Below are 25,570 nucleotides of genomic sequence, written 5' to 3' on the forward strand. Positions count from 1 at the left end.
ACTGAAACATCACCTGATCTATGCAGTATTAAACAGGCAATGTAATGTAACCTAATCTAAGGGCTGCCCTTTCCTCGGCGTCTACATCTCAGCCATAAAAATGCAACATGATAATAGTCTCTAGTCTTGATGATATGGGAGACGGGCAGGGAAGTGCTGGGAGGGGAAAGACCGGCCCCTGGAGAGGGCTCCACCCTCGGGGCTGTGCCCATGGACCTAGGCAAGGACAGGCATTTCAGTTTTTGTGCCCAAATGTTGCATTTCCCAGGACCACCCTGGCCCGCCACGCCCCCATCCTGTGCATATATAAACCCTGAGTCTCTAGCAGGCACACAAACAAGCAGCTGGGAGTCAAGAGGAAGACATCGGCAGAAGAACATACAGCCGCTGGACATCGAGAGGACATTGAGAGGAGCACGCCAGCAGAAGAACACAGCAGCAGAAACTGGCAAGTCGACCCGCAGAACAACGGAAAGTTTGGCCAGGGTAGCTGGAGGACAGCCCAGCCGCTGGGTGGCCCAACTCCAGGGGAAAACCACCACCTTCCCACTCCATCCCCGTTCTGGCCTCCCCATCCACCTCGCTGAGAGCTGCTTCCACTCAATAAAACCTTGCACTCATTCTCCAAGCCCACATGTGATCCGATTCTTCTGGTACACCAAGGCAAGAAGCCCTCTGTCCTTGTGATAAGGCAGGGGGGTCTAATTGAGCTGACGAACACAAGCCACCTATGGATGGCTAAACTGAAAGAGCACACGGTAACACACGCCCACTGGGGCTTCAGCTGTAAACATTCACCCCTTTATGCTGCCGTGGGATCGGAGCCCCACAGCCTGCCCGTCTGCATGTTCCCCCTAGAGGTTTGAGCAGCGGGCACTAAAGAAGCAAGCCACACCCCCATTGCACACCCTGTGAGGGGAGAAGGGAACTTTTCCCGTTTCATTGATAAATCTGAAATCTTACCTTGTTTAAAATACTTAAAAGAATATTTTAATAGATATACTGATGGAAGAGTGATAAGAATAACTAAAGAGTATGCATGACACTTCAAAATTATTGTTTCCCCTCTTTAAATTTTACTTACAGGGAAAGAATTGAAATTATTCCTTACTAGCACTTCTGTGGCAAGGCAAGAATATACTAATGAAGATCTGCAACCAAATAGAAATTTGTATACAGAAATACACAGTAAAGTGCTCAACTGTGGGGAAAAATAATATCATTTCAATGAGTTTTTACTGTTCATTCAAGACGTTAGTGTTTGTAAAAAGTAAATAAATAAACTGCTTCCAAGATAGAGGCAAGCTGCCTTGGAGGCTTGCCAGTGAGTTAGTATCACATTAAGACAATCTTTCTATACTTGGCTACCAGAGGCTCCTACTTCTCCCTCTCTCTCTTATCTCACTGATTTTCCTTCTCCTATGATGGAACTTCTTTTTTTTTTTTTTTTGAGACAAAGTTATATTCTTGTTGCCCAGCCTGGAGTGCAATGGCGCTACCTCGGCTCACTGCAACCTCTGCCTCCCGGGTTCAAGCGATTCTCCATTCTCCTGCCTCAGCCTCCCAAGTAGCTGGAATTATAGGCACCCGCCACCACACCAGCTAATTTTTTGTATTTTTAGTAGAGAAAAGGTTTCACCATATTGGCCAGGCTGGTCTTGAACTCCTGACCTAAGTTGATCCACTCGCCTTGGCCTCCCAGAGTGCTGGGATTACAGGCGTGAGCCACTGCACCAGGCTGCAACTTCTTTTTTTCTAAATGTTGCAGTGGCCTGTTCTCACTACTCTGGCACATACAGATCACAGATAATCTGAATTTTTCTTCTAGCTCCAATGCCAAGTATATTGATGGTCCTCAAACTTATATCTCTAGTTCATCTCTATTTGGATATCTATTTAACATCCCAAACTTAGCCCCTGTCCCAAACCTACGTCTCCTCAGTCTTCTCCATTTTCTCCTTTTCCACCCCATCTGGCAACCAATCCATCAAAAAATCCTAGTATCTCAAGAATCCCACCACTTAATACTGCTGTTACTAGTCCAAGCCACCATCTTCTCAACTCTGGACTACTGATTTACCTCCTAACCATTCTCCTTGCTTTCTTCTGATCCCCTGTAGTCAATTTTTTCACATAGCTGCCAAAGGAATTATTTTAAAACATAAATCATATCATATCTCTCTCCTGCTCCAATCTTCCAGTAGCTCCCTATCACATACTTTGCAGAAAATCTAAACTCCTTGTCATAGCCAGCAAGACCTCACAGGGTGTGGTCCCTAGCTACTTCTCCATCCCCATTTATCTCAAGTACTCCACTGGCGGTCCTATTGTTCTCCAAATAAGCCAAGTACACTCCTACCTGCACGTGGTGTTTGCTCTGCCTGGAATGCTTCTCCCACAAAGCTTTTTGAAATTTACTTCCTCAATTTATCAAGACCTCTGGCTAAACAGGTCTTGATAAATTGAAACCTATTCATCTCTGGTCCTTCCCTGGCCATCCTAATTTAAGAGGTAGCTCCAATAATTTTGTACATTTTTATCCTACTTTTTTTCATATCCCTTACCACTATCTGACATTATTTGCCAGTTTTCTTTTGTTACTATTTATCTCCTCCACTAGAATGTAGCTCCATGAGGAGCGAGACCTCTGTCCTCCTTATTCACCTTTGTATCACTGGTGTCTAGAACAGGGCCTGTTTATGGTAGAAACTCAAATACTTGTTGAATAAACACATTGCTTCTAATCGCTATTAAAAGATTAACTGAAAGCATTAAATTTGTAATTCAAAGTAAAATTATAAATTTAAAACAGTATAATATGAAATGAAATATTTTCTATGTCTCTCAAATAATCATGCATGTAGAAGTTTATCTCCTAATTTTTATTTATGAGTTGCACTTTTAAAATTTTTATCATTTAAAATAACTCTAGAGCCTCTGCCTATAAAAAATTGTTCAAACACATAAAATAATAATCTTTTATTAGACTTCGTTTTTTCAATATTCCTACAGAATACCAGAGTTTTTTCCTTCTTCTTTTAATATTTCAAGTATATATATCTCAGATATACATAAAACTGAGTCAACACTGAATGTATTAAAAATATTTCTTAAAATCAATTTCTCTCTTATTTCGTTATCAAGAAAACCTAATCAATTCATAATGTTAAAAATAGCTGCAAGTCTACATTTTTAGAAGGAAAGACTATATTTAATTAAACATAAGATTTGTGAACCCATCACAAGGCTGTTTAATTCTTTTAATTCAAATTATGCTATAAATTCTGAGCAGGTGTGCCAAATTACTGAAATGCAAATTGACCAGCTGCATTTTTAAGAAACCTATCATAAAACGTGCATGGTGCCCAGTAATTAATAAGTCTTACACCTGATTTTATTTTACTTAAACTCTACAGATGAAAACAAGTTTCTGGCAAAAATGTATCTGCAATGATTTAGCCTCCAAACAGAATTAACTTATTATAACAGCCAAAACCATGAACTAATAGCTTTAACTGTCCATCTCTAGATGGAGGACAATGCTTACAAAGATAGAGGCATGAGGATTCATGGCTTTTAACAGAAATCTCGCTCCACGGGTTTGCTGACACATCAATTTTAACATGTACCATCTATTCTGTTATCCAAGTAACTGGTACTTCATTACTTAAGTGTTTTTTGAACTCATAGTTTATTATAGAAAATTAATGTCTACACTTCTATGCCCATCTTCTTTTTGCCCTTGTAAAAGGATGAAAGGATGCAGTAGGTATAAATTGAATGTCAATGAAAAAGATGACTGTTAAAATTTGAAAATAGCCACATTTTAGAGATTTAGATTATAAAAGGCCAACTTTTCGTCTCAGTTTATATATAATATACAGTTGTTTTAAAACTACAAACACATTTATTGTATATATCTTTTCAGAATTTAAAAGTCTGTATCACTCCACTCTTTGGGGTAAAAATGATTCATTCTTGTGAAAAATTATATCATTCACAGCTAATCAGTGTAGACAAAATGACAGAATTAGAAATTCACTCTCTGGAACCACAATGAAATATAATATCTGATTCAGGCAAGAGCATCATGGATCTTAAAACCCCAAAAAATCATCCCAGAGGTTACTTGCTAATCACAATGTGAGATCCTTTCTTCATAATTGAGATACTTAGTGTCACCACCATATCCAAGTGCTCAAAATTAGCATTACTAATGATGATAGCATATCCCTTCTAATGAGATGTAATATGAAGTCACAGCATCATCTTAGAAGTACTCTTGCCATAAATGTCTAAGCTAAATCATGCACCTAAACTCTCAGTTTGCAGAAAATACTCGTATAAGTTAATATTCTTATAAGTTACATGTCACCATAAGGAAACACCTAGGAAAATCCTAGCTTTTTCTTTTCAGAATATCAATGTCATTTTAAAAGATGGGGGATAATTGTCGATTGCAAGAGACTAAAAAGACATAACAACCAAATGTAATTTATGAACCATGATTGGATCCTCAGTCAAAAAACTGTAAAAAAAAAAAAAAAAAAGACACATGGGAAATAATTAAGACACCTTTAACGTGCTAAAGAATTGAAGGGTAAATTATCATGATGTCGATAACTTACTTTCAAATGATTCAGCAAAATAAAAATAGAAAAAATAGAAATATATATGCAAATATGTATGTGCAAACACATACATGTAAAGACAGATCTAAGTATGCAAAAAATGTAATCTGCTAATTAAAGGTGACCAGTTCATGGGTAATCAATATCCCAGACTCTCAACTTTTCTATATGCTTGAAAAAAATTCAAAATAAAAAGTCGGTAAACTTTTGCATTTTATGTTCAACATTTACAGTACCTGGTTCTTGAATGACATCTACCTTCCCCACACTGATCTGAAGTATTTCACCATTCTTTGCAAAAGCCTCCCATTCTGAATCAGTCTGCTGGCAGGATGGACACCATGGGGCGTAACTATAAGAGAAGAATAAGAATTATATTGATAAACATACAGAAGAAATCTGCAAAACAAAATAGAGAAATCGAGTATTTAAATTAAAAAATAAATTATTAAAAAAGGGAAATTATAAAAGGAGGCTTTTCCAAAGTCGTTTGATATAGAAAAACAGAAGCACATTGTCCCCACTAGGATTTAATGTATGAATGTCAATTCTATAGGAAAAAATTTGGCCAAAGTTTTAGAATATTTCCAATAATTATTATTATCCATAAACATTTTATTTCAATGCTATTCATACAATTATTTTTCTCTCCAGATAACTTTTGATTTTTGAGGGTAAGCGCTCTTTTTAGTGCCCCACTAAAGGAGAACAATTTTCACAGGGTGACCCTAAACTAGCCAAACCAGTTTCAAATCCATCGAAGATACAGATCTGATGGGCAGAGACCAAATCTGTTGTTTGAGCATCCTCAAGAATGTTTCCAAGATCTGTGGTAATTCTGAACATTCTGAAAAGGAAAGTAGAAGCTATAGGCTAAACCAGCTCTACCCAACACTTTCTTAAATTTAGCAGAATTTAAAAATACCTTGGCTTTCAAGTCAGAACCCTACTTTTTACAGTTATTTTTCATTCAATAAATACTAAGAAAGCACTATGGTAGAAGCTGAGGCTACAGTTGTGAAGGAGATTTGGTGCCTCCTCTCTTTGTGGATGGTACAATCCAGAAATGAGCAGAGATAAGCATGGGGGCAAACACTATACTATTCTTATTTTTGTGTCTGTTTAAAATTTTTCATAATAAAGTCTTGAATAAATAGAGAAATATACCAACTTGTGGGTAAGCAGGCCGAGCATTTTTAAAATGTCAATTCCCTCCAATTTATTTTTCATTTGTTCCATTCCTGAATTGTTTTTACAAAATGTGGCACCTATTATTTCTGTATTAAGGGAGGAAAGGGGCCAGGGGAGAGAAAGAGAAGTAGAAAAGAATGCCTTCCAATAGAATATAACACTCACACACACAAAATGCCTTAGGAAGGGAAACAAAGTAAGGGGAAAAGTACAAAATTGATCAAATCCTGTAACAAGATTTAGGCTCAAAGGTGCCTGTCAGGTCATCATTTACAAATCCCTTCAAAACTTTGAACTGTGCAAAAGCATGCTGGTAAGTATCATTAAAAAAAAAATCAATGCAATGACACATATAAACCAACTTTGCTGAATAACAAAACAAAAAGCAAAAACTGAAATTGGGCAAGATTTTGATCTTTCACATTATAAAAGATGAGTCAGGGGTTAAAAAGCCAAGACTGGGGGAAGGAATGCATTTATTTCACAAAAAGTACTGAAAATTAGGCAGAACCCAGAAGAGAATGGGCTACCCAAAGCCAAAGCATTCATCACTTTCTCCAGACAGGGCCCAGAAGCAGCAAGACTTAGCAAAGCCCCAGAAGCAGCAAGACTTAGCAAGCACAGTTCTTCACCATCTCTAGAAAAGACTACTATATAGCTAATTCCAAGATCATTCTAAAACGTCATTAATCTTCCCATTACAGCTCACTGTCCAAATCCTGAGATCCAGAAGACAGGAACAACAAAATAATCTGCTGACATCTTTGAATGTAGATTTTTTTTAAACCTTCGTGTCTCTGTATTTCCAAGGCAAAGTACATTCTTGATATACAGTAGGTGTTCAATAAATGTTTGCTGAATAAACAAGTGTATCAACTTTAATGAAAATCATATTCTTCATCTGAGAAAATAAGTTATTTTCTATGTAGTTTCTAAATATCCAAGTAACAGATGAGACTCAGGCAGTTGGCAAACTTTAGGAAAAAAAGGAATTCTGAATTAAGTACATTTCAACAAGTATTCCATGATAGTGGATAAGAGCTCTGCCAGAACAATCAGAAAGATCAACCAGGAATTAATCATGATATTCTGGGCAGGTTAATAATCTCTCCATGCCTCAGTTTCCTCAACTGTAAAATGGGATAATAACAGTAGCTACCTTAGAAGGTTACTGAGAGATTAGATGAAATACGAAGCAGGCACATATTTATTTACTAGGAGCAACCATTAATACAAATTTCATTTGTAATATTGTTTCGGGTTCAAGACACTTTTACGATGCATTAGCTCATCTGACCTTATAGCCTCACTGCCAAACAGACAAAGCAGGTATAGAGATGTGCTTAAGACCACTCAGAGCAAGAACACAGATGGAGGTATTTCTTTGATAAAAATCATCAAGGAATATAAAACTCAACATCAACATTCAGAGGGAGAAAGAAGTTATAAGAAAGTAACAAGAATAAGGAAGTTATCTTGAAGTATAATGTAATATAATGAACTTCAGATCCTCTTTATTTCCCTAGGACGCTCTTTGCATATAAATCACAGGCACATGTGCTACATCAGTAATTATTAAATCATGCACGTTTCATAATTTAAAAAATACAGGCTTTAATCTCTAGATAGGCTATTACTAAGTTGTTTTTTGGTGAAACTGACCTTCGGATATACAATTATAATGCATCCTCGGATATGCCATCGAGGTAATTTTAGATATGCCATTTCTACATAGCTGCTATCCACTGGTCTGTGACATTGTTAATGCCATTATTTCACAGATTTAATCACAGCTGATTTGTGTTGGAATGCACCCAGATGTTCTTTCAGTGGTAGAGATAAGCCAGCTCTGAGTCTTTAGCATGGGAACTGGTCCATTGTTGCTGCAGTTTTTAAAGTTTTTAATATTCTTTTGTATCTAAAGAACAGTAATTTGCACAAGAATTTAGAAACTAAGTAAAATACCTCCAGGGACAAAAATGAATGCAAGGATCAGTCATGTGACCTTCATGCTCCTGTCTCGCTCTGTGTACACACAGATAACATATATATATAATTTATGTATATATGCATAAATTCAACACATCAGAAAGAACTGAACATGATCTTCATTAAATTTACTTCAAACTAGTTCACACTGGCAATCTTCTCCTAAGAACTATAAAAGATATGACCTGCCACAACTTTGTCTCTTACACATAATCCTTAAGAGCCTCCAAGAGCAATTAGCTCCATTATAGTCATATAAACTGTAAATTGTTATCTTTTCTACTGAACTTTTGTTGACTTGTTTGCAGGTCACAGTGGTATGTAAAATTAGTAAACTTCATAAACATATTTGAAATATATTCCAGATAGCCAAAAAGCTCTGGTAAATTACACCAACTTACATGTCAGTGCAATGTTTTTAACCATTTCTGGGAAACAAAATTCAACAGCATGTTTTTGTTGTCCATGTTGTCCATGTTTTGTTGATGGAACGAGGTTGAAGGACCTTGAATCTTTTATTCCAAGAACTTACTGAATTTGGTATAAGATTTCATTAGGTGCGCTAAATATTTCAGAGAAGGACTTATATTTATTTCCTAGAAAGGAAATTTTATTAACGATAAATTTTTATTTACCAATAATGAACAACTCTTCTGTCTTGACTCTAATTTCACCAGTGTTTCTCAGTACACTCTCTTTTCTCCTGACTTTTTCTTATCTTTGCAGAAATGAGACAGTCAATAACAGATCCAGTCAATTTTCACTTAGTAGAACTTACTTTGATCAAAATGCTCAGAATACTCAGTGACAATGAAGAGGAAAGAGGTATACTAGGTTCATCTTTCGACGACTTAATAAAGGAAACTAAATCAAAGTGTCAACAAAAGATGCCTTAACTACATCAAGTGTTATTCTTCCTTTTGGCAAATGTGGAATGACCCATGAATTGAAAGCCTTATGCTCAAATTTATTTCTTTGGACAGTAATTTCTAGAATGTGTTATCACAAAAGGTAGAGGAAACATAAAAACTGGCAGCTCTATGAAAATCATGACACCTGCTAGAGAAAGTGGAATTCATGACTTTCGCTAGAATTAACACTGCACGAAAGCAGTGACTGCCGCATGACTTGCACCACAGAACAGAGCCTGGAAGGTCCTAGGCCATCACAATAAATATTCCATCAGTGAACAAATGGGAGATGATAGTAATTATCCTTAAGACTTCACAAAATATATAAAGATGTCTCCTTCAGTGATGTGCTTGAAGAAGTGCCTGATAAAAGAGCAATTAATCTATTATTCACTCATTTACCTAGTCACAAAGTATTTTTTGAACACAAACTACTTGTTAGTTATTAAAGCTTTGGAGATAAACAGGGAAGGAAAAAAATAACCTTGTTCCTTTACTTAAAAGCTTATAATAGAGGTAGTCAAAGAAAGACCTAGTACAAAAGGATATAAATAAATTTGTAATTACTGGTTGTGATAGGACCATGCAAGACACAACCAAAGCATCGTGAGAAAGAATTTTCCTGGGGGATTGCGATGTTGGGAAGGCAGGGCACCTGTTTAAGTGGTGAACAGTGTCAGGAATGAGTATACAGTAAAAATGTTTTTTACTTGCAGAAACTAGAGAGATGGTAAAAGCTTGGATGGGCCTTTGAATCCAGCAAGAACAAGGCCTGCCCTCATGTGAGTCAGGGTGCTGGCTAGCTGAGGGCCTAAGCAAGAGTCCACCAGGCCCTGTGCCTTCCTCCAGGCTGCCCAGAAGAACTGGGAACTGCAGATCAGAAACTGCAAAGCTCAGGCCTGCATTATAGTTATGGCCTTGCTCACCACTTACTAAGGATCTGGCATTAGCCAGCTTCTTTTTTTTTTTTTTTTTTTAATCTCCACTAGTCAGTAAGAATGGGAATAATACTGCACTAGATTGCTGGAATGATCAAATAAAACAGTTATTTGGAACATGTGATGTAAGCAATGTAACTGTGAACTGTGATTGTGATGATGAGGAAGTGAGGAGGTGGATGGAGGTGATAAGGATGACAAGTTTTAATGAGGCTTTAAACCCTTTGTGGAAACTATCTAAAATCAAATATTCACATGTTTTTAAATACCCATAACAGTACCTAGAGCAGTGGTTTTCAATTAGAAGCATTTGGAAGTATGCACAGGGAATGGGAGTTATAATTTTTTGATGTCGCATGACTGAGACTACTACTAGAATATAATGGGCAAGGATGCCGAAGGTTCTGCAACATGTGGGCCATTCCTGCACACCAAAGAACAGTCCACCCAAAATGCCAATAGTGCCCTGTTGGGAAGCACTGATGAATGTCCAACACAGAGGAAGCATTCAGTAAACATTTACTAAATAAATGAACATAACTTATACTACATATTTCCTTCAGAGCATAGTAGGCCAATCTCTTGGAAGTCTCATTCTTCTTCACCTTCTCAGCTCCCCAACACTGAACCTGACACACAAGCATTTAGTGAGTATCTCTCAAACATTCCATCAAGACATCAAGACAATCTATTAAACTGCAAGAAATTCTGTTTGACATGGGCAAGTTAAGGTAATGATGTTCAACACATTCTCTCCAGGTATAAAGGAAGGCTGGAAAGATAATACTAAAACCTAGATGTCCTATGGAAATAAACAAAGCTTTGCTCCATTACCAGGTGTTTAATTTAAATTTTGAAACATGATCATTCCAAGAACAAAAATAAGAAAAGGCAATAATTTATAAAGATTTATATGCTTTACAGAGGTAAATTAACCCAAAGACATACTTTTCTTCTGAGTATCAGCTTGAACGTCAAAATTAAGCCGCTTGGCTATCTATTTCTTCTGGGGGAAAAAGCCACCAGAATGTATCATATTACATACTTCCATGTTTCAAAAGAACAAAAGTCATTTTCTCCAGGACTGACATAATGAGAGCCAAGCAAATGTTGAAAGTAGCAAAAGGTTGCAAAGGAACTGAATGAAGAGTAGTATAAAACAATGGCAATAGAGAAAAGCATGCATCAGATAGTATTTTAAAGACTAGATCATTTTTCCTAATTCAGAAAAAGGGCAAATGAGTATACAATAAGCCCATAGCCGGGTGCCTGTATTCCCAGCTACTTGGGAGGCTGAGGCTGGAGAATCGCTTGAGCCCGGGAGGCAGAGGGTACACTGAGCTGAAATCGCGCCACTGCACTCCAGCCTGGGCGACAAAGTGAGACTCCGTCTAAAAAATAATAATAATAACAATAAGCCCATAGCATAAAAGAAAATGTATGTAGCAGTGGGAGAACTTTTCAGATTTCTAAAAACATCAGAATAGAAACAGTGAATTACTGCAAATATACTTTTAACTGATACATTTTTAAAACACTGGAAATTCAATTGCAAGAATCCAAAAAATTGACTGTTTGAAAGACTAAGAAAAAATAACCAAATTTAATTTCATAATAGAAGCTTTTCATGTCTCAGGGCTGCCAAATACTGCTAGATTCTTAAGAATAAATTATCTATACCAATATAACCAGAAACTGCATTAGAGGGGGATCTGTATGACATGGAGTATAAAAGAAAAAATTCCCAGATGAAAGACAGCATATAAGCAAATGAACAAATAAAGAACTGTCATTCAAAGTAATGAATACATTTTGATACTAGCAGAAAGCTTCTCAATCTGTGTCTTTAAAGAAGTTAACTACAACAAAAGCTTCTCAATCTGTTTCTTTAAAGAAGTTAACTACAACATCTTTGAACTACTAACAATTTCCATTTATGTATGACCAGTTCATCTTAACTAAGTGTTAAGATGAAGCTAATTTCAACGCATTTTGTTTTTCTCTGTTATATACATAAAAAAAAAATCTGGTAACGTATAGGCTATTTAAATGAATTCTTAGAAATTCATAACAGGCCTCTAGTGGTACCGAGGATATAATGAATTTTATATTTTTTCAAGTACTGAAGTTTTTTTCACAGCAAGGAGGAAGAGTATCACCTGATAATACAGAAAAAAATAGATCACAAATAGATAAGAACCAAAATATTTCTTCAGGATGAGCACTTGGGTTTTAGCATGTATAAAGAAGTTGGATGGAATGGTTTGGATCAACTTTCCTTTACAGCCTTGCTTCCTAGCCACCTATTCTGAAGTACACTCGATAAAAAGAGAATGTCTCCTAAAATGACCTTGTGTCTACACGGCTTACCTCCAGATTACAAGACTCATCTGGCATCACAGGCCAAGCATATTCCATACAACTGGACACATGACAAACTCAGAGCAACTGATTACTATGTTTAGGTTTATACATTCATAAAAAAGTAAAATTTGAACCATCAGCATGGCCAAGCACAGATGTTGTTGGCTCTCACTCATTTAAAAACTTATTGAGGCTTTAGTGTTCTCAATTCTATTACAAAAAAAAAAAAAAAAAGCAATTCCAAAAGGAACCATAGAGGAGTTGATGTCATTAAAAATGAGGAGGCCTGTTTTAACTTTCCTTACATACATATGCAAACTCAGTTTTACCCTGAAAGATGACATCTAGGAAAAAGTCCATTTTGTAAGCACCTACTGAAAAGAGAACTTTCTGTAGTATTGGCTGACAAAATGCAGTTTATCTCAAACTCTTAAAATTATTACAAACATGGAAGTCTTAACACAGCTCCACTTATTTTAAAAGTTTCTCAAATAGAATATGACCCCCTCACCTTCTTCCAAAAATAGTTAAGTGGAATATTTTAATAATTCATGTCTACAGTTCCCTTTAATAATTTCATTGATTTATTATGATACCAACGGTATTTCATTTGGAGGTCTAAAATATCCCCTTCTTTGTGACTAAGAGGTAAATGCACATTTAAAGGGGTGATATGCCTTATGTTCTTCGAGCAATGTAATCTGCTGTGTGACATAAATTTTGGCTCTGATCTCACACTGAGGTTTTCACTCCATAGGCACCTGCTTGCAATTTAAATTGAAAGAATCAAACCTTGGTCTTGGATAAAGGAAAGATCCAATTTTCTGTCTGTGTCCTCAACGTAAAACAAATATTCAATAGTAGTATACAGACTGCCAGAAACCACAGGCTAAAGAGATGTGGCAATTTCCTGAAAGATTTTATGTTTGGGGGGTGGGGGCGGGAGGGGGGCAGGTAGGGTGGAGAGGAGTTGCGGGGGAAGAGAGAGAGAGAAAGAGAGTCTCAGCAATCATTTCCCGGGACATTCTTCATTTTCCCTGCAAGCCCACCATGATGGTCTCTCAAGCCCACTCAGACATCTGCCCACCGTCCACTGCAAGCCTCTTTCAAATGGTCACTTCCTATTGTAAGTTTAAACTATAATCAACAAATCCTTTTCTTTCTCCTAACTCAAAACTGTAGTTTCCCATCTCCTTAAAGAAAAGGCACTATCCACCATTTGCCTTCTATTGTTAAAAGGGGCAATGCGTATCTTCTTTTCTTTATGGCACAATTATTAATATTACTCAGAAAGTCCTACCTTTAAAAGTTATAATAAATATCAACATTTATTTGAAATCTTATTGTAAAATTTAAAAGGCATCCATATTTATGTTTTATTTTCACAATGACATCTCAAGGTCTTCAAACGGAAGACTACGATACAAATGGCCTGCCTTCACCGTGCTGCAATTTCTTCAACAGGTAACTTAGCCTGTGCTACGTATTCACACTGCACATGGATGTCACTGAATGTCCTTTCTCTTCCAATACATATCTGTATCTAAAAGCACACGGTTTGCTTGCAGATGTTCTCCCTTCCCTTCTCCTCCCTTTGGGAAGCTGCCCACTCCACCCCGAAAACACTGTCCCCCAAAGTAAGGGGACGCGCTGCACCCTCTGCTGTCAACGCGAGGGCTGGGCGCGCATGCGCGGCGCGAGCGGCCCGGCCCCTGAGCCGCAGGTCGTTGGTAAGACGGGTCCGCGGACCCCAGGTCGAGCCCAGCGGCAGTGCAGGATCGCAAGCGGCCCGGCACCGGCGCCGCAGGTTGTTGGCAAGGCGGGTCCGGGGCTTTAGGTTGAGCCCAAGCGGCAATGCGGGATCGCGAGCGGGCCGCGCGGGCTTGGGAGGGTGACGCCCGCGAGGACACTGCGGCGTGCGGGGCGGGCGGGCACACTCACAATTTCAGCATCCACTCGCCCTCCATCACCAGCGTCCAGTTGGAGGCGGTCATGGGCTGGACCCGGCTCGGCTCCGGCGGCAGCGCGGCCTCCTCGGGGCCTGCCGTCGCCGCCACAGCCGCGATCCAGGCGGCCAGGAGCGCCGTTAGCTGCGGGCCGCAGCGCCCACCCGCCATGTTGGGCGCCGAGCGAGGCTCCTCGGCGGGGAGTGTGGGGAAGGGCAGCGGCCGGCCCGCAGCCTCGCTCGCCCGCCCGGGTTTTTCAAGGAAGCGGGAGATGCAAGGGCCACCCCGCCTACGCCTGGCGGCGCAGACAGGCGGTGCTCGCAATGCCGCGGCGGACGCCACCTCTTATCGTCGCTTGCCCGTCGAGGCCACGCCCCCTCCCGCCTCCACTTGCCGTTGCCCGGGGTGTCGGTTACCTCAGCAACCGCCGCCCTTTCTTCCTGACCGCCAAGCTGACAATAAACAGATGACCCAATGTTGCCTAAGTTAGAACATGCACCACTGCTGCCCAGGCTCCAATAAGGGCAGGGTTGGCGCGTGTGGGCTTCTCTAAAGGGAAACATGGCCAGTAATTTTAAAATCCATCCCCTCTTCAATGATAGCAAATATAAAAGCAACGGGCTGCAAAGTACACGTATGTTTAATGAAAAATGGAGGGACGTGGTGAGTATCTCTTGCTGAAGACAGAGGAAAATTTAAGTACTCTGCATGTGTATATTGAAGCATCACTAATTTAGGATATTGATGAAACTAGGCTATGCAATTGCATTTTTTTTACAAAAAATGTTAATTTCATAGAAACTCTTAAAAGCATGGGTACTAACCGATAAAATGAGTCAGTTAAGACTATTGCCACCTGCAGTAAAATGGACCTCACATTTCTCTTGACTACAGTTTTGTCAGATCTAAAATGAGGGTAGGCTTAAGTGATTTCCAAATTTCTTTCCAGGTCACATTAGATGAATCTGTACCTTGGGACCACCACACCGTTAGTATATAAGACTGGATTACAATTAAAGGATGAGGAAGCTTTCTCAAAGGGTGCTTTGTATGTGTTTACTAGTTGTGCAAACCATGAACCTCAGTGATGTGGTTAATAGATCATGAAAAGGATGTGGTTTTTGCCCTCGGCTTAAAACAAAGACAGCAATAAGACTAAAAGTACTTCAGGGCACATGAGAGCGAATTTCAATCAATACTTATAGGAGAGGGAAATTAATTTTGCCTGAAGAGAAGATCTGGCCTGGATTATGCATTAATTAGTATTAGCTAAAACCTATGTGGACCCAGCCCTTATCATTAAAATAAAACACTCAAGGGTTTACAAACTATTGAAATTTAAGAAAATGTCTTTGCAATGAATGCTACTAAGACTCACTGTTACTGAGTACATACATATCAATCCCATAAACTTGACGGGAAACATTTTACTGTGCTTGTAGAAAGAAGTGACTCATAAACAGGAATTCTATCATTCTGTCATTTTCAGTGCAACTTTTTTGTGTAGACTATGTAATTGGTTTTAAAACGTTCTTAAAAATAGCATCTGATATTAAGGAATTACTATTAATTTTGCTGAAGGTGATAAAGATGTGATAACTATATTTTTAAAAGGCTTTATTGGTTATAGATAGTGAGATATTTATGGATGAATTTGCCTGAAGAGAAGATCTGGCCTGGATTATGCATTAATTAGTATTAGCTAAAAACTATGTGGACCCAGCCCTTATCATTAAAATAAAACACTCAAGGGTTTACAAACTATTGAAATTTAAGAAAATGTCTTTGCAATGAATGCTACTAAGACTCACTGTTATTAACTACATACATATCAATCCCATAAACTCAATGGAAAACGTTTTACTGTGCTTGTAAAAGAAGTGACTCATAAACAGGAATTCTGTCATTCTATCACTTTCATGATAGAATGATGTGTAGAATTTGTTTTACAATACTCCAGAAATAAAATGTAGGGAATGGAAAGAAGATAGGTGAAAGAAAAGTGGTGCAACATAAGTCAGTGTTGAAGCTAAGTTCATTTTGCTACTTTACCTACTCATGCATATGTTGGAAAATTTACAAAATGAAAAGCTAAAAGGAGAGAGAGCATCTGCAGCATAAAAGACAGCCATTACCAAAGCATTTCCTATCTTTAACAAAAACTGAAGTCTTAGCCTTCAGACTAAGGATGGTAGGAAGAAAGTAGCAAGGATGTATGGGACTGATCTTGCCGTAAGGAGTCGCAGACCAGGGTAAGGGACCTGTTGCTGTCAGATCATGATTGGCATCTCAGCCCTGACACTTCCTAGCCATGTGATTTGGGGCTAAAACTAGTCAACACCAAAGTTCTGTTAAAATGCAGGTAGTAATAGAACCTGCTCCAAAAGGTGGCTGTGAAGATTTTATGAGATAAGAATAATGCCTAGCACATATTCTAACTCAAAAAGCTTATATATTAGGTTGGTGCAAACATAATTGTGTTTTTTGCCACAATATTGCCAACACTAATATTATTATTTGGAGGCAACAATACGCTGTAATGTCTATTTTTCCTATACTAAAGTTAACTTCGCTTAGCATGATACACAATGCCTCTCACAGCCCAGCTTCAGTTTTGCCCACTTTATATTCCACTATTCCCACACTTCCCTGTGTCCTAGTAACACACAGCTACTCCCCATTCCCAAAGCACATTGTGTATTTCAGTGTCTCCTTGCTCCTTCATTCTGATTAGAACACTCTTCTCCAGCTGTCCAGTGAATCATTCAGTCTCTGTCATGTAGCCCACACTGTACCTCTGATAGCTCATGCAGAATGAGCTGCTGTCTCTTCTCAGATCCAATTGCTCTTCTGTATAACTGATATGGTTTGGCTCTGTGTCCCCATCCAAATCTCATCTTGTAGCTCCCCTAATTTCCACGTGTTGTGGGAGGGACCCCATGGGAGATAATTGAATCGTAGGGGCAGGTCTTTCCCATGCTGTTCTCATGATAGTGAATAAGTCTCATGAGATCTGATGCTTTTAAAAATGGTAATTTCCCTGCACAAGCTGTCTCTCTTTTGGCCTGCTGCCATCCATGTAAGACATGACTTACTCCTCCTTGCCTTCCACCATGATTGTGGGGCTTCCCCAGCCATGAGGAACTGTGAGTCGAATAAACGCTTTTTCCTGTATAAATTACCCAGTCTCGGGTATGTCTTTATCAGCAGCGTGAAAATGGACTAATACAATAACTTCACCACATACCTTTCATAATATAATGCATTTATATGTAGCTATCACCCTCTACCCTCACTCTTCCAACCACTACTAAAAACTCTTCAAGGTCAAGGGCTTTACCTTATATATCTTTGTGTCCTCTGTATTGCAGAATACCCATCCCATAGGTGTACTTGGGATAGACAGCTTCTGACACTCCTCCCAAGATCTCTCCCTTCTGGTATTCAGGCCCTTGTGTGATCCTTTCCTCTTGAGTGTGGGTTGGGCCTGGTGACTCACTTCTAACAGAAGATGGGAAAACTGATGAATTATCACTTCTGTGATAAGGTTACAAAAACCTGAGACTTCCATTTTGCTGGAACCTTCTTTTCCTCTTGCACACTCACTCTGCGACTCTGTGTGGAGAGCTCCATGTGACAAGGAACCAAGGGAGGTCTCCAGCCTAAGCAACTGAGACCTCAGCCCAACAGCCCTCAAAGAACTGGATCTTCAAACAACCACATGAGTGACCTGGAAGCAAATCTGTCACCAGTGCTCTTGAGATGGGTGAGCCTTATAAATGACCCAGAACCAGGGGGCAAAGCTTAGCTTAGCTGGGACCTCCACCCACGGAAACTGTGAGGTAATCAATGTTGTTACATAATATCAAGCCACTAAGATTTGGGGCAATTTGTTATGCTGTAATGCTATGCTAGGTCAGTATGTGATACATGTTTATGTTTAAAACGTGGATTTACAGTTTTAAGAAGATTGGTACCTGGTACTAGGAGAAAGGGCTTTTTCCCCCAGAGTGATGGTGGCACTGCAGGGCAGCTATGGTTACACGAAAATATGTGGTTCCTAGTAGGCAAAGGAATTCCTAGGACTCTGATGAGGTAACATCATTAGCAGGAGAGAGGGGAAGAAGAGTGTGGTAGATCCTATCTAGTCCCCCTCTCTCTCCCTGCCCCACAGAGGAGGATGCTCCTACACCCCTCGAAAGTTAGTCATATTGATATGAATTGGCCAATGGGCTACAAATGGAAGGGGTGGGTATGTATCATTTCCAGGCTGAAGTATTTAATCACTGGCACAAAATGTCCCAGTGTTCTGTTCTCTTGCTGTGGAAATTTTAGAGAAAAGATCATGATCTAAGAGTCTATAAGACCAGAGCAGCCTGAATTGCTGAGCTGCCTGGTGGAGAATAGCAGCATTGGGTGGTTCCCAGGATTCTTAAAAGGACTTCACAAAGGTAAGAAATACGTTTTCACTATGACAGACTATTCAGGTTAACTATTTCTGCCTAATCAACCATCCCAAAACTCACCTCTCCTGGTTTTGGGGGTTAAAGATCTCAGCTGGGCTATATTTGCTTGTACTCTTTTATATGGTGGCAGACCCCTGGAGGCCGAGGCCAGAATTAGTTGAAGTCCCTTGCACCCACATCTGGCACTTAGTGTAGGCTGGCTGGAACAGCTGGGGAGTGCACAGGCATTGCTCTTATCCACGCAGTCTCTCCATGTGGCTGGCTTCGGCTTCCTTCAGCATGGCAGTTTGAGGGCTGTCATACTTAATTTCTCTAGAGCAAGAGTTCCCAGAAGGTGGAAACTGCATTGCTCTAGAAGTCTAAGAGTGTCGTTTCTACCTCATTCTATTAGTCAAGGCACTGAAGACACACCAGACTGAAGGGGAGAGGAATTAGACTATCCTTTAATAAGAAGCAGCAAAATAAATTGCAGCCATACTATCAAAAAGCCACTCTGAAAATTTGGAATTGTCACTGAAGCATAGTCTAGCCTATTTTGACTAACTCACTGTCTTCCTTTGAATACTTATTTATGAACAGCTGAGAGTTCTTTATTTTGGAGGGGAGGTGATGATATTTTCAGAGAACAGAGTAAGAACTGCCTCTCCGTTTTTACCTTCTGTGAGTAGGTCCTGTAAGATGCATCTTATGCAAAAGGTATTGGAGGAAATGATTTTCAAGCCTGTGGGCAGGTAGATGGATCGATGCCTTGGTATTTAAGTGTTCATTAAATGTTACAGAATTTTTAAGCTTATTGAAAAAAAGATTCAAAAGTATATGCTGAGAATTATGTAAACACACCTATTTTACCCTTGAATAATGGAGTAGGAAAACGATTTACCAAGAGGGATAAAACTTATATTCTAATGGTAGAAAATTTTAATACATAGCTATAGACAATGCCTTTGATAAAAGTAGGTCAGGACTTGATATTAAGAGGATAATCAATGAAAGATAAGGAGATGGTATTCAGATTACAAACTCTGTAATAATAGGGTATAGTTATACGGTGGTTTTCCTAATGAAGATGGTAAAACCAGTATGGAAATATTAAATAAGTTAAGCAATGCTGTAAAATTAGTCCATAAAGTAATAATAGTACAAAAATTTAATTACACAAACAGATTTGCTAAATGCCTTACAGGAACAAGAGGTAGAATGGAGAATTTAAATAGGACACAGTAATATTTCCTAGAACAGATGGTGGAAGAAACCATGAATGATGAAAATACACTGAACTGCACCCAGGCTTGTGCCTAGAGACAAATCCAGAAGACTTGATAAGCCTCTAAGAAACAACCCCAGGACAATGTCATGGTGCAAGAAAATCATCTGATTGTTTTCAGAACTAATGAATGAGCTGAGGAAAAGAGCAGTTACATATAAGAGAAACATACAAATCAATTATTTTCCTGTACACTGCTTAGAATTAATTTTAAAATGTAATGTAGACAAAGATCTCATTCAATAGCAAAAAAAAAAAAACTCTTATGTTTCAAAAAACTAATAGAAATATAAAAGACATGGAAAAAACTACAGGACCTTATATGACAATTATCATAAATTAATCTATAAATCTATAAATCTAATGCAATACCATTGCAAATCTCACCAAGTTCTCTTCTATAGAATTCTAAAAATCTACCTTAAAAATAATGCTTAAAACCAGCCAACAGGATTTTGAAAACGAATAATGATGTAGGTCTTGGCCCTCTTAGGTATTAAAATCTGCTATAAAGTTACAATTAAAGAGGGAGGTATTGGCATGAGAAGAAGCAAATAAATAAATGGTTCAGAATGAAGACTCAAAAAACAAAACCATACGCTTACGGGTATTTATATATGTTAAAGGTGATATATTAGTCAGGATAAGATAGACTTAGGCAGCAGTAAAAAAACAACCCCTAAAATCTCAGAGGCTTAACTCAAAAAGCTAAGTTCTCTTTTGTGCAAAATTGACCTTGGGACGAAGAGGTTCTATAGGGAAACTATAACTTGGGGAGGGTCTACACAATACACATTGCTTAAATCTTGTATCTCTGCTGTCTCAACATGAAACCTTTTCCATGATCACAGAAATGTAAAAGACGGCAAGAAGCTTTTTCTTTCTTATCCACAAGTAACACCTACCAATCCAGCTCATAGGCCATTGGCCAGAACTAATCATAGGACCTCACCTAAAAGAAAGAAAAGGTGGTCTACCATGGGAACTAAATATTGATGAACATAATGATGTTTGCAGATGACATTTCAAACCAGTGGGAGAAATTGGACTAATATACAATAGTGTTAGAACAATTTCCTCTTCATTAAGAAAAAAAAGTATATCTCTACCTCAATCTATATCCAAAATAAGTTCTAGATCCACTAATGAAAGAGCACAAAATTTAAAATGCTCTTGGAAAAGTGTTTGGAAAATAATTATATAATCATCTAGTGGGCAAAGCCTTCCTACGTAACATATGAAACACAGAAGCTATAAAAGGGCTTTAGGAAATTTGCCACACAATTAAAAAAACATCAAGCAAAGTCAAACCAGGTGAAATGATCTGAACTATAGATAGCACTCAAAGGTTTAGTATCATTGAAATTCAAAAAGTTCTACAAATAATTAAGAAAAAGATATTCAAACCAGCTGGAAAATATAGAATATTACTTATAGAAGAACAAAAAACAAATGACTATGTATATGAAAAGCAGCTCCTACATACTGCTGATCAGAAATATACATTTTATACCAATACAGTTTGTTGGATGATTCCTTTTGGGGTTAAAGCAGTTGTGATTAGGACTAGCTACGCTGTTATTGTAAAATCTTCAGTGGACTCAAATCACAGCAGCTTACCTTTTGTAACTATTTCCCCACTTCATTTTTTTATTATACTTTGTGATTACATGATATTGGGAGCCTGGCATGTGTGTGTCAATTTTAAGGTAAGAGTAAATGGAAATGAAATATTGGTATAATATTCTATACCGATTGTGTGCCTCAAATTGTACATTAAGGAAACAAGAAAAACAACTTCAGTATATGAAAAATTTGCCTCAATAATGTTTGCTGCTCTCTAATAATCACCAGTCCCTAGATATTGGAGCATATCAGCTGGTGCCTTCATTTCATTCAGCAAATTTCATCAAGCACATAATGTGCACAGGTCTTGTGCTTTCCTGTGAGATGAGGAAAGGTATGAATCTAGGATCTTAATAAGGCAAAGCATTAACTAATAAAACATTAAATAAGCAAGTTAAAGAATGTAGGGAAAATTGTAACACAAGAGATGCTATGCAGGATATATGAGAAGTTACTAAAGGAATTTCTTCATATACTAAGTGTCTAGTGATTTACAGTATGTCAGAAGAGAAAAGCAAATATACTGTGGAAGATATTAAACTCTAGAACTACTCTGATATGTAAGTAGTGTTAAACCAAAGTAAATATAGCCTGAGAATAACTTAGGAGTATGTGCCTGTAACAATGACTGAGTCTTGGCCAATCTCAGTGGCCATTCTTGAACCACTCACAGATGCTAAGTATTCAAACTGTGTTGAAATAAGGCAAACGCCAACCTGTAACCAGTCAAGCTGTTTCTGTACCTCACTACTGATTTTTGTACATCATTTCCCTTTTTTTAGCTACAAGTCTTCTTCCACCACATGGCTATGCTGGAGTCTGTGAATCTGCTGTGATTCTGGGGGCTTCCTGATCTGCGAATTGTTCATTGCTTAATTAAACTCCTTTAAATTTAATTCAGCTGAAGGTTTTTCTTCATCAGATAGTGTCAGAAGTGGGATCCAATGTAGAGCTACTAGCACTGAGTGAACATGCAAGGCACCTGCAGGACCCACCAGTGTCCATTTAACTCCTGGAGCAGCTAGGGATTGTGGGTAAGCCCTCTCATGGATTTCAGAGCTCTGCAGATTTGTATTTTGAGCTCTCCAAGTTTCTTTGGAAGACGCAAAAGAAACTGAACTGGATCCAGGATGGTATTTGATCTGGGAATTAACTGGCTTGGCTCCAGTTAGAAGCCTTTTACATCTGACTGGGTCAGAATTGAGCTGGTAGTGAACAGTAATATGCACGGGTTATAAAATTTGGCTTTTGAAAATTCACAGGGATTTTTGTGTTCTCCCCCTTTGTTTCATTTTTCTTGCCCACTTAGGTAGGAAAAAAAATCACTGACTAAGTTAATCAAGAGAACCTGAGAGTAAAGCCAACATTTTAAGTAAAAATGGTATCCTTAATTTCTGGAAAACTGAGTTCCTTCTGAATTATACATTAGGCCCAGGAGGCAGCAAAGTCTTACAGAAATGGCAAAATCTTACTAAAGATAACTTACAGTGGAACGTTCCAAATGAACAACAACACACTGAAGTGCATTAAAAAAAAAAAAAGTTTTATTTTGTGTTGTGGCTCAGACCCCCAGGGCTATCATACCGTGAGCTGTGTCACTAGGGCGGCTCAGGGAAAGGGAACCCAGAAGCCTGGCATGCCAGGAAAAGGGTAAAAATTTCTTACCAATCAGATTTCTGACTTCTTTCTCTCTGCAAACCAGTTGAACGAATGGTAAAAATCACTATTTCCTCTGTAAAGTTTTGATTAATGTGAAAAATAATTCTGAGGCTAGTCTTAAGCTGTAGTGAATCTGGTGTATTTTGTGCTTTGAATTCATTTTTCTGTATTGAGGGATACCTTTGGATAAAACATGGGCATAGGACCCTATAAGCTCACTGCTCAAGATGGCCCAGCAAGCTGGTCAGTAACAAACTTTGCTGCAGGTTCCTGAGGCAAACAAAAAACTGGATGGGGCCTCCGTCTTGTTTTATGTCCTGGGGAGCTTGACTTTGTAACCAAGTGGTGGTACTTTCTGTTGGTCTCCACCTTCCAGGGAATGGGAATTTTAGGGTTCACATCATAGTTAGCTCTAAAAATTATCTTGAGTAGTTAAAAGCCTTTATGAACTCAAAATTAACAGCTCTAGACTCCTTCTAGGAAAGGGAATGGAGACTGCCCCATGCTGTAGCTCAGTAGCTGAGGTATTTCCCTTTCACTTTTGGTGGTCTGGGTTTGATTCCCTGGTTAGAAAATGAGTCCTTTTGGGTTTGGTATCTGCTGACCTTGTTGATTCTCTTCTTCTCCACAGACTGTCTTAAATTTTCCTTTCTCTTAGCACCTGGGAGGTTACCTTTGGTAAAGTTCAAAAGCCAGAAGTATTGGCTGTTTGGCCTGGCTAAAGTCAGGTAATAAGAAATTTTAAAAAGAACTTTATTCAAGAGTGCTGTGGCTAAAAGTCAGCTTAATTAAAAGCGTTTATTCAAGCTCTATCAGTTTGGACTGCTTGGGAAAAACAAGAGGCACCAGAGACCCTTTCCTGGCCCTGTTCTTCCAATAAAGTCAATAACCAATTAACGAACTTAAAAACTGGCAAAGGAAAATTCTTACAACTACTGTAGTAATCTTCTGTTTGTCTTTCTGTGTAGTTACATATGTGTTGTTTGTGTAAGATTTATATAAAAGAGCTCTAATTAATTGGCTTAAAAATAAGTGCTTAAATCAAATATTTTGAAAGAAAAATAAAAACCGTAATGCCTTTAAGTTCACGTAACTTTAGTAATCTTTGGGAAATAAAAACAGCTTTAAAGATTATTGACAAAATAAAAACATTTGGTCTAACTTATGCAGGTCAGATATGAGGTTTGCTAAATGCTTTAAGATCATAAACTGTTTTGACATTTTAAAATTGTTCAATTTATTTTAGAGACATTACATTCTAAATAAGGCCTGGGGATATGTGGAATTAGCCATGCCCCTAGCTATGCAAAGAAGTTTATAAAGAAAAGAGATTTTATATAAGAAAGGATCTTGTATGATAAGTTCTTATCCTAAAGTAAAATGATTGGTTGTTTAAAAGAGGGATATTTAGGTCAAGTCAGGAAGTTCAAGCATGTTGTAGATGGTCTGTGTACGTCGGGATAGGGTTTGTAAAAGAAAATTTATGCAACAAGACTGAAAGTTGCTAAACATTACCATTATAACATACAATTGAGACGGCTGGAAAAATAGATTTACATGCAAGGTGTGTAAGGAGAATAAAATGTGTTTTTGGTAAGAGATTATAAGAAGGTATGGGAATGTAAATTTTTGCCTAGTTTAGAGGATTACAGGATTGTTTTAAATTAAATAAGGTTAAAGGATTAAACAAGTTGTGGACTAAATTTAAAGAGGTGTTGTTTGTTTTTTCCAATTTAGGTGCATAGCACTGATAACTAATGGGTTTTCATAGGTAATCTGACTTAGACCAGGAGTTCATTCAAACTGTATAGCTAAAAAATTTTTGCATTAGCTTATTTAGCATGATAATCTGGCAAATTATTTTCTTGGTGTTTAATTAATTTTTGTTCTTAGATTAGCAGTTTTATAAACCAATAAGTCTTTTTATTAAAGTTTCAGGAATTCTTACTCATGATATGATTTTAAAGTTATTAGAAACCTGTATTTGAGAGTGCTTTCTAGTTTCCTTTCCATCTTTTAATGAACCTCTTAAAAGACACCATATTGGCCAGGCATGGTGGCTCACACCTGTAATCCCAGCACTTTGGGAGGCCGAGGTGGCCAGATCACTTGAGGTCAGGAGTTCAAGACTAGCCTGGCCAACATAGTAAAACCCCATTTCTACTAAAAATACAAAAAATACGCCAGGTATGCTGGCGTGCACCTGTAATCCCTGCTACTCAGGAGGCTGAGGCAGGAGAATTGGCTTGAACCTGGGAAGCAGAGGTTGCAGTGAGCCGAGATCGTGCCACTGTACTCCAGCCTGGGGGACAGAGTGAGACTCCATCTTAAAAAAACAAAAACAAAAACAAAACAAAAAAAAAGACACCATATTCTAGGATTTTGTGTGCTTATGAAGTTTTCAGAAACTGCATCATCATTAAGCAATTAATTGTGGAAATGACTTTAAATAGTGATAGTTAAAAACACAGTTGGCAAGGGAATTTAGTTATCTCTGTGGTCTGTAATAACTTTAGTTATGATTCATATCATATACTCAGACATATTAAAATTTTAGAAATCTTGTACAATTTTGGAACATATAT

General features: G+C 38.1%; 1 protein-coding gene and 1 long non-coding RNA gene across 2 annotated transcripts in view; one reads left to right on the forward strand and one right to left on the reverse strand.

Moving 5' to 3' along the window:
* Positions 1-14,380, reverse strand: part of TMX4 (thioredoxin related transmembrane protein 4) — a 38,297-nt gene extending 23,917 nt beyond the window's left edge. The window contains exons 1-2 of the mRNA XM_054468235.2: positions 13,966-14,380; positions 4,868-4,983 (exon numbers count right to left, since the gene is read on the reverse strand). Coding sequence (XP_054324210.1) covers positions 4,868-4,983; positions 13,966-14,141 — 292 coding nt within the window. The 5' untranslated portion in view covers positions 14,142-14,380. The remainder of the gene's footprint in view (positions 1-4,867; positions 4,984-13,965) is intronic.
* Positions 14,381-14,434: 54 nt separating this feature from the next.
* Positions 14,435-22,222, forward strand: LOC129022096 (uncharacterized). Its single transcript, XR_008496223.1, has 3 exons — positions 14,435-14,633; positions 17,518-17,736; positions 22,109-22,222. It is a non-coding gene; the product is annotated as an uncharacterized LOC129022096 (long non-coding RNA).
* Positions 22,223-25,570: the final 3,348 nt, after the last annotated feature.

Source organism: Pongo pygmaeus, chromosome 21, assembly GCF_028885625.2.
Source record: "Pongo pygmaeus isolate AG05252 chromosome 21, NHGRI_mPonPyg2-v2.0_pri, whole genome shotgun sequence".
Taxonomy (NCBI): Eukaryota; Metazoa; Chordata; class Mammalia; order Primates; family Hominidae; genus Pongo; species Pongo pygmaeus.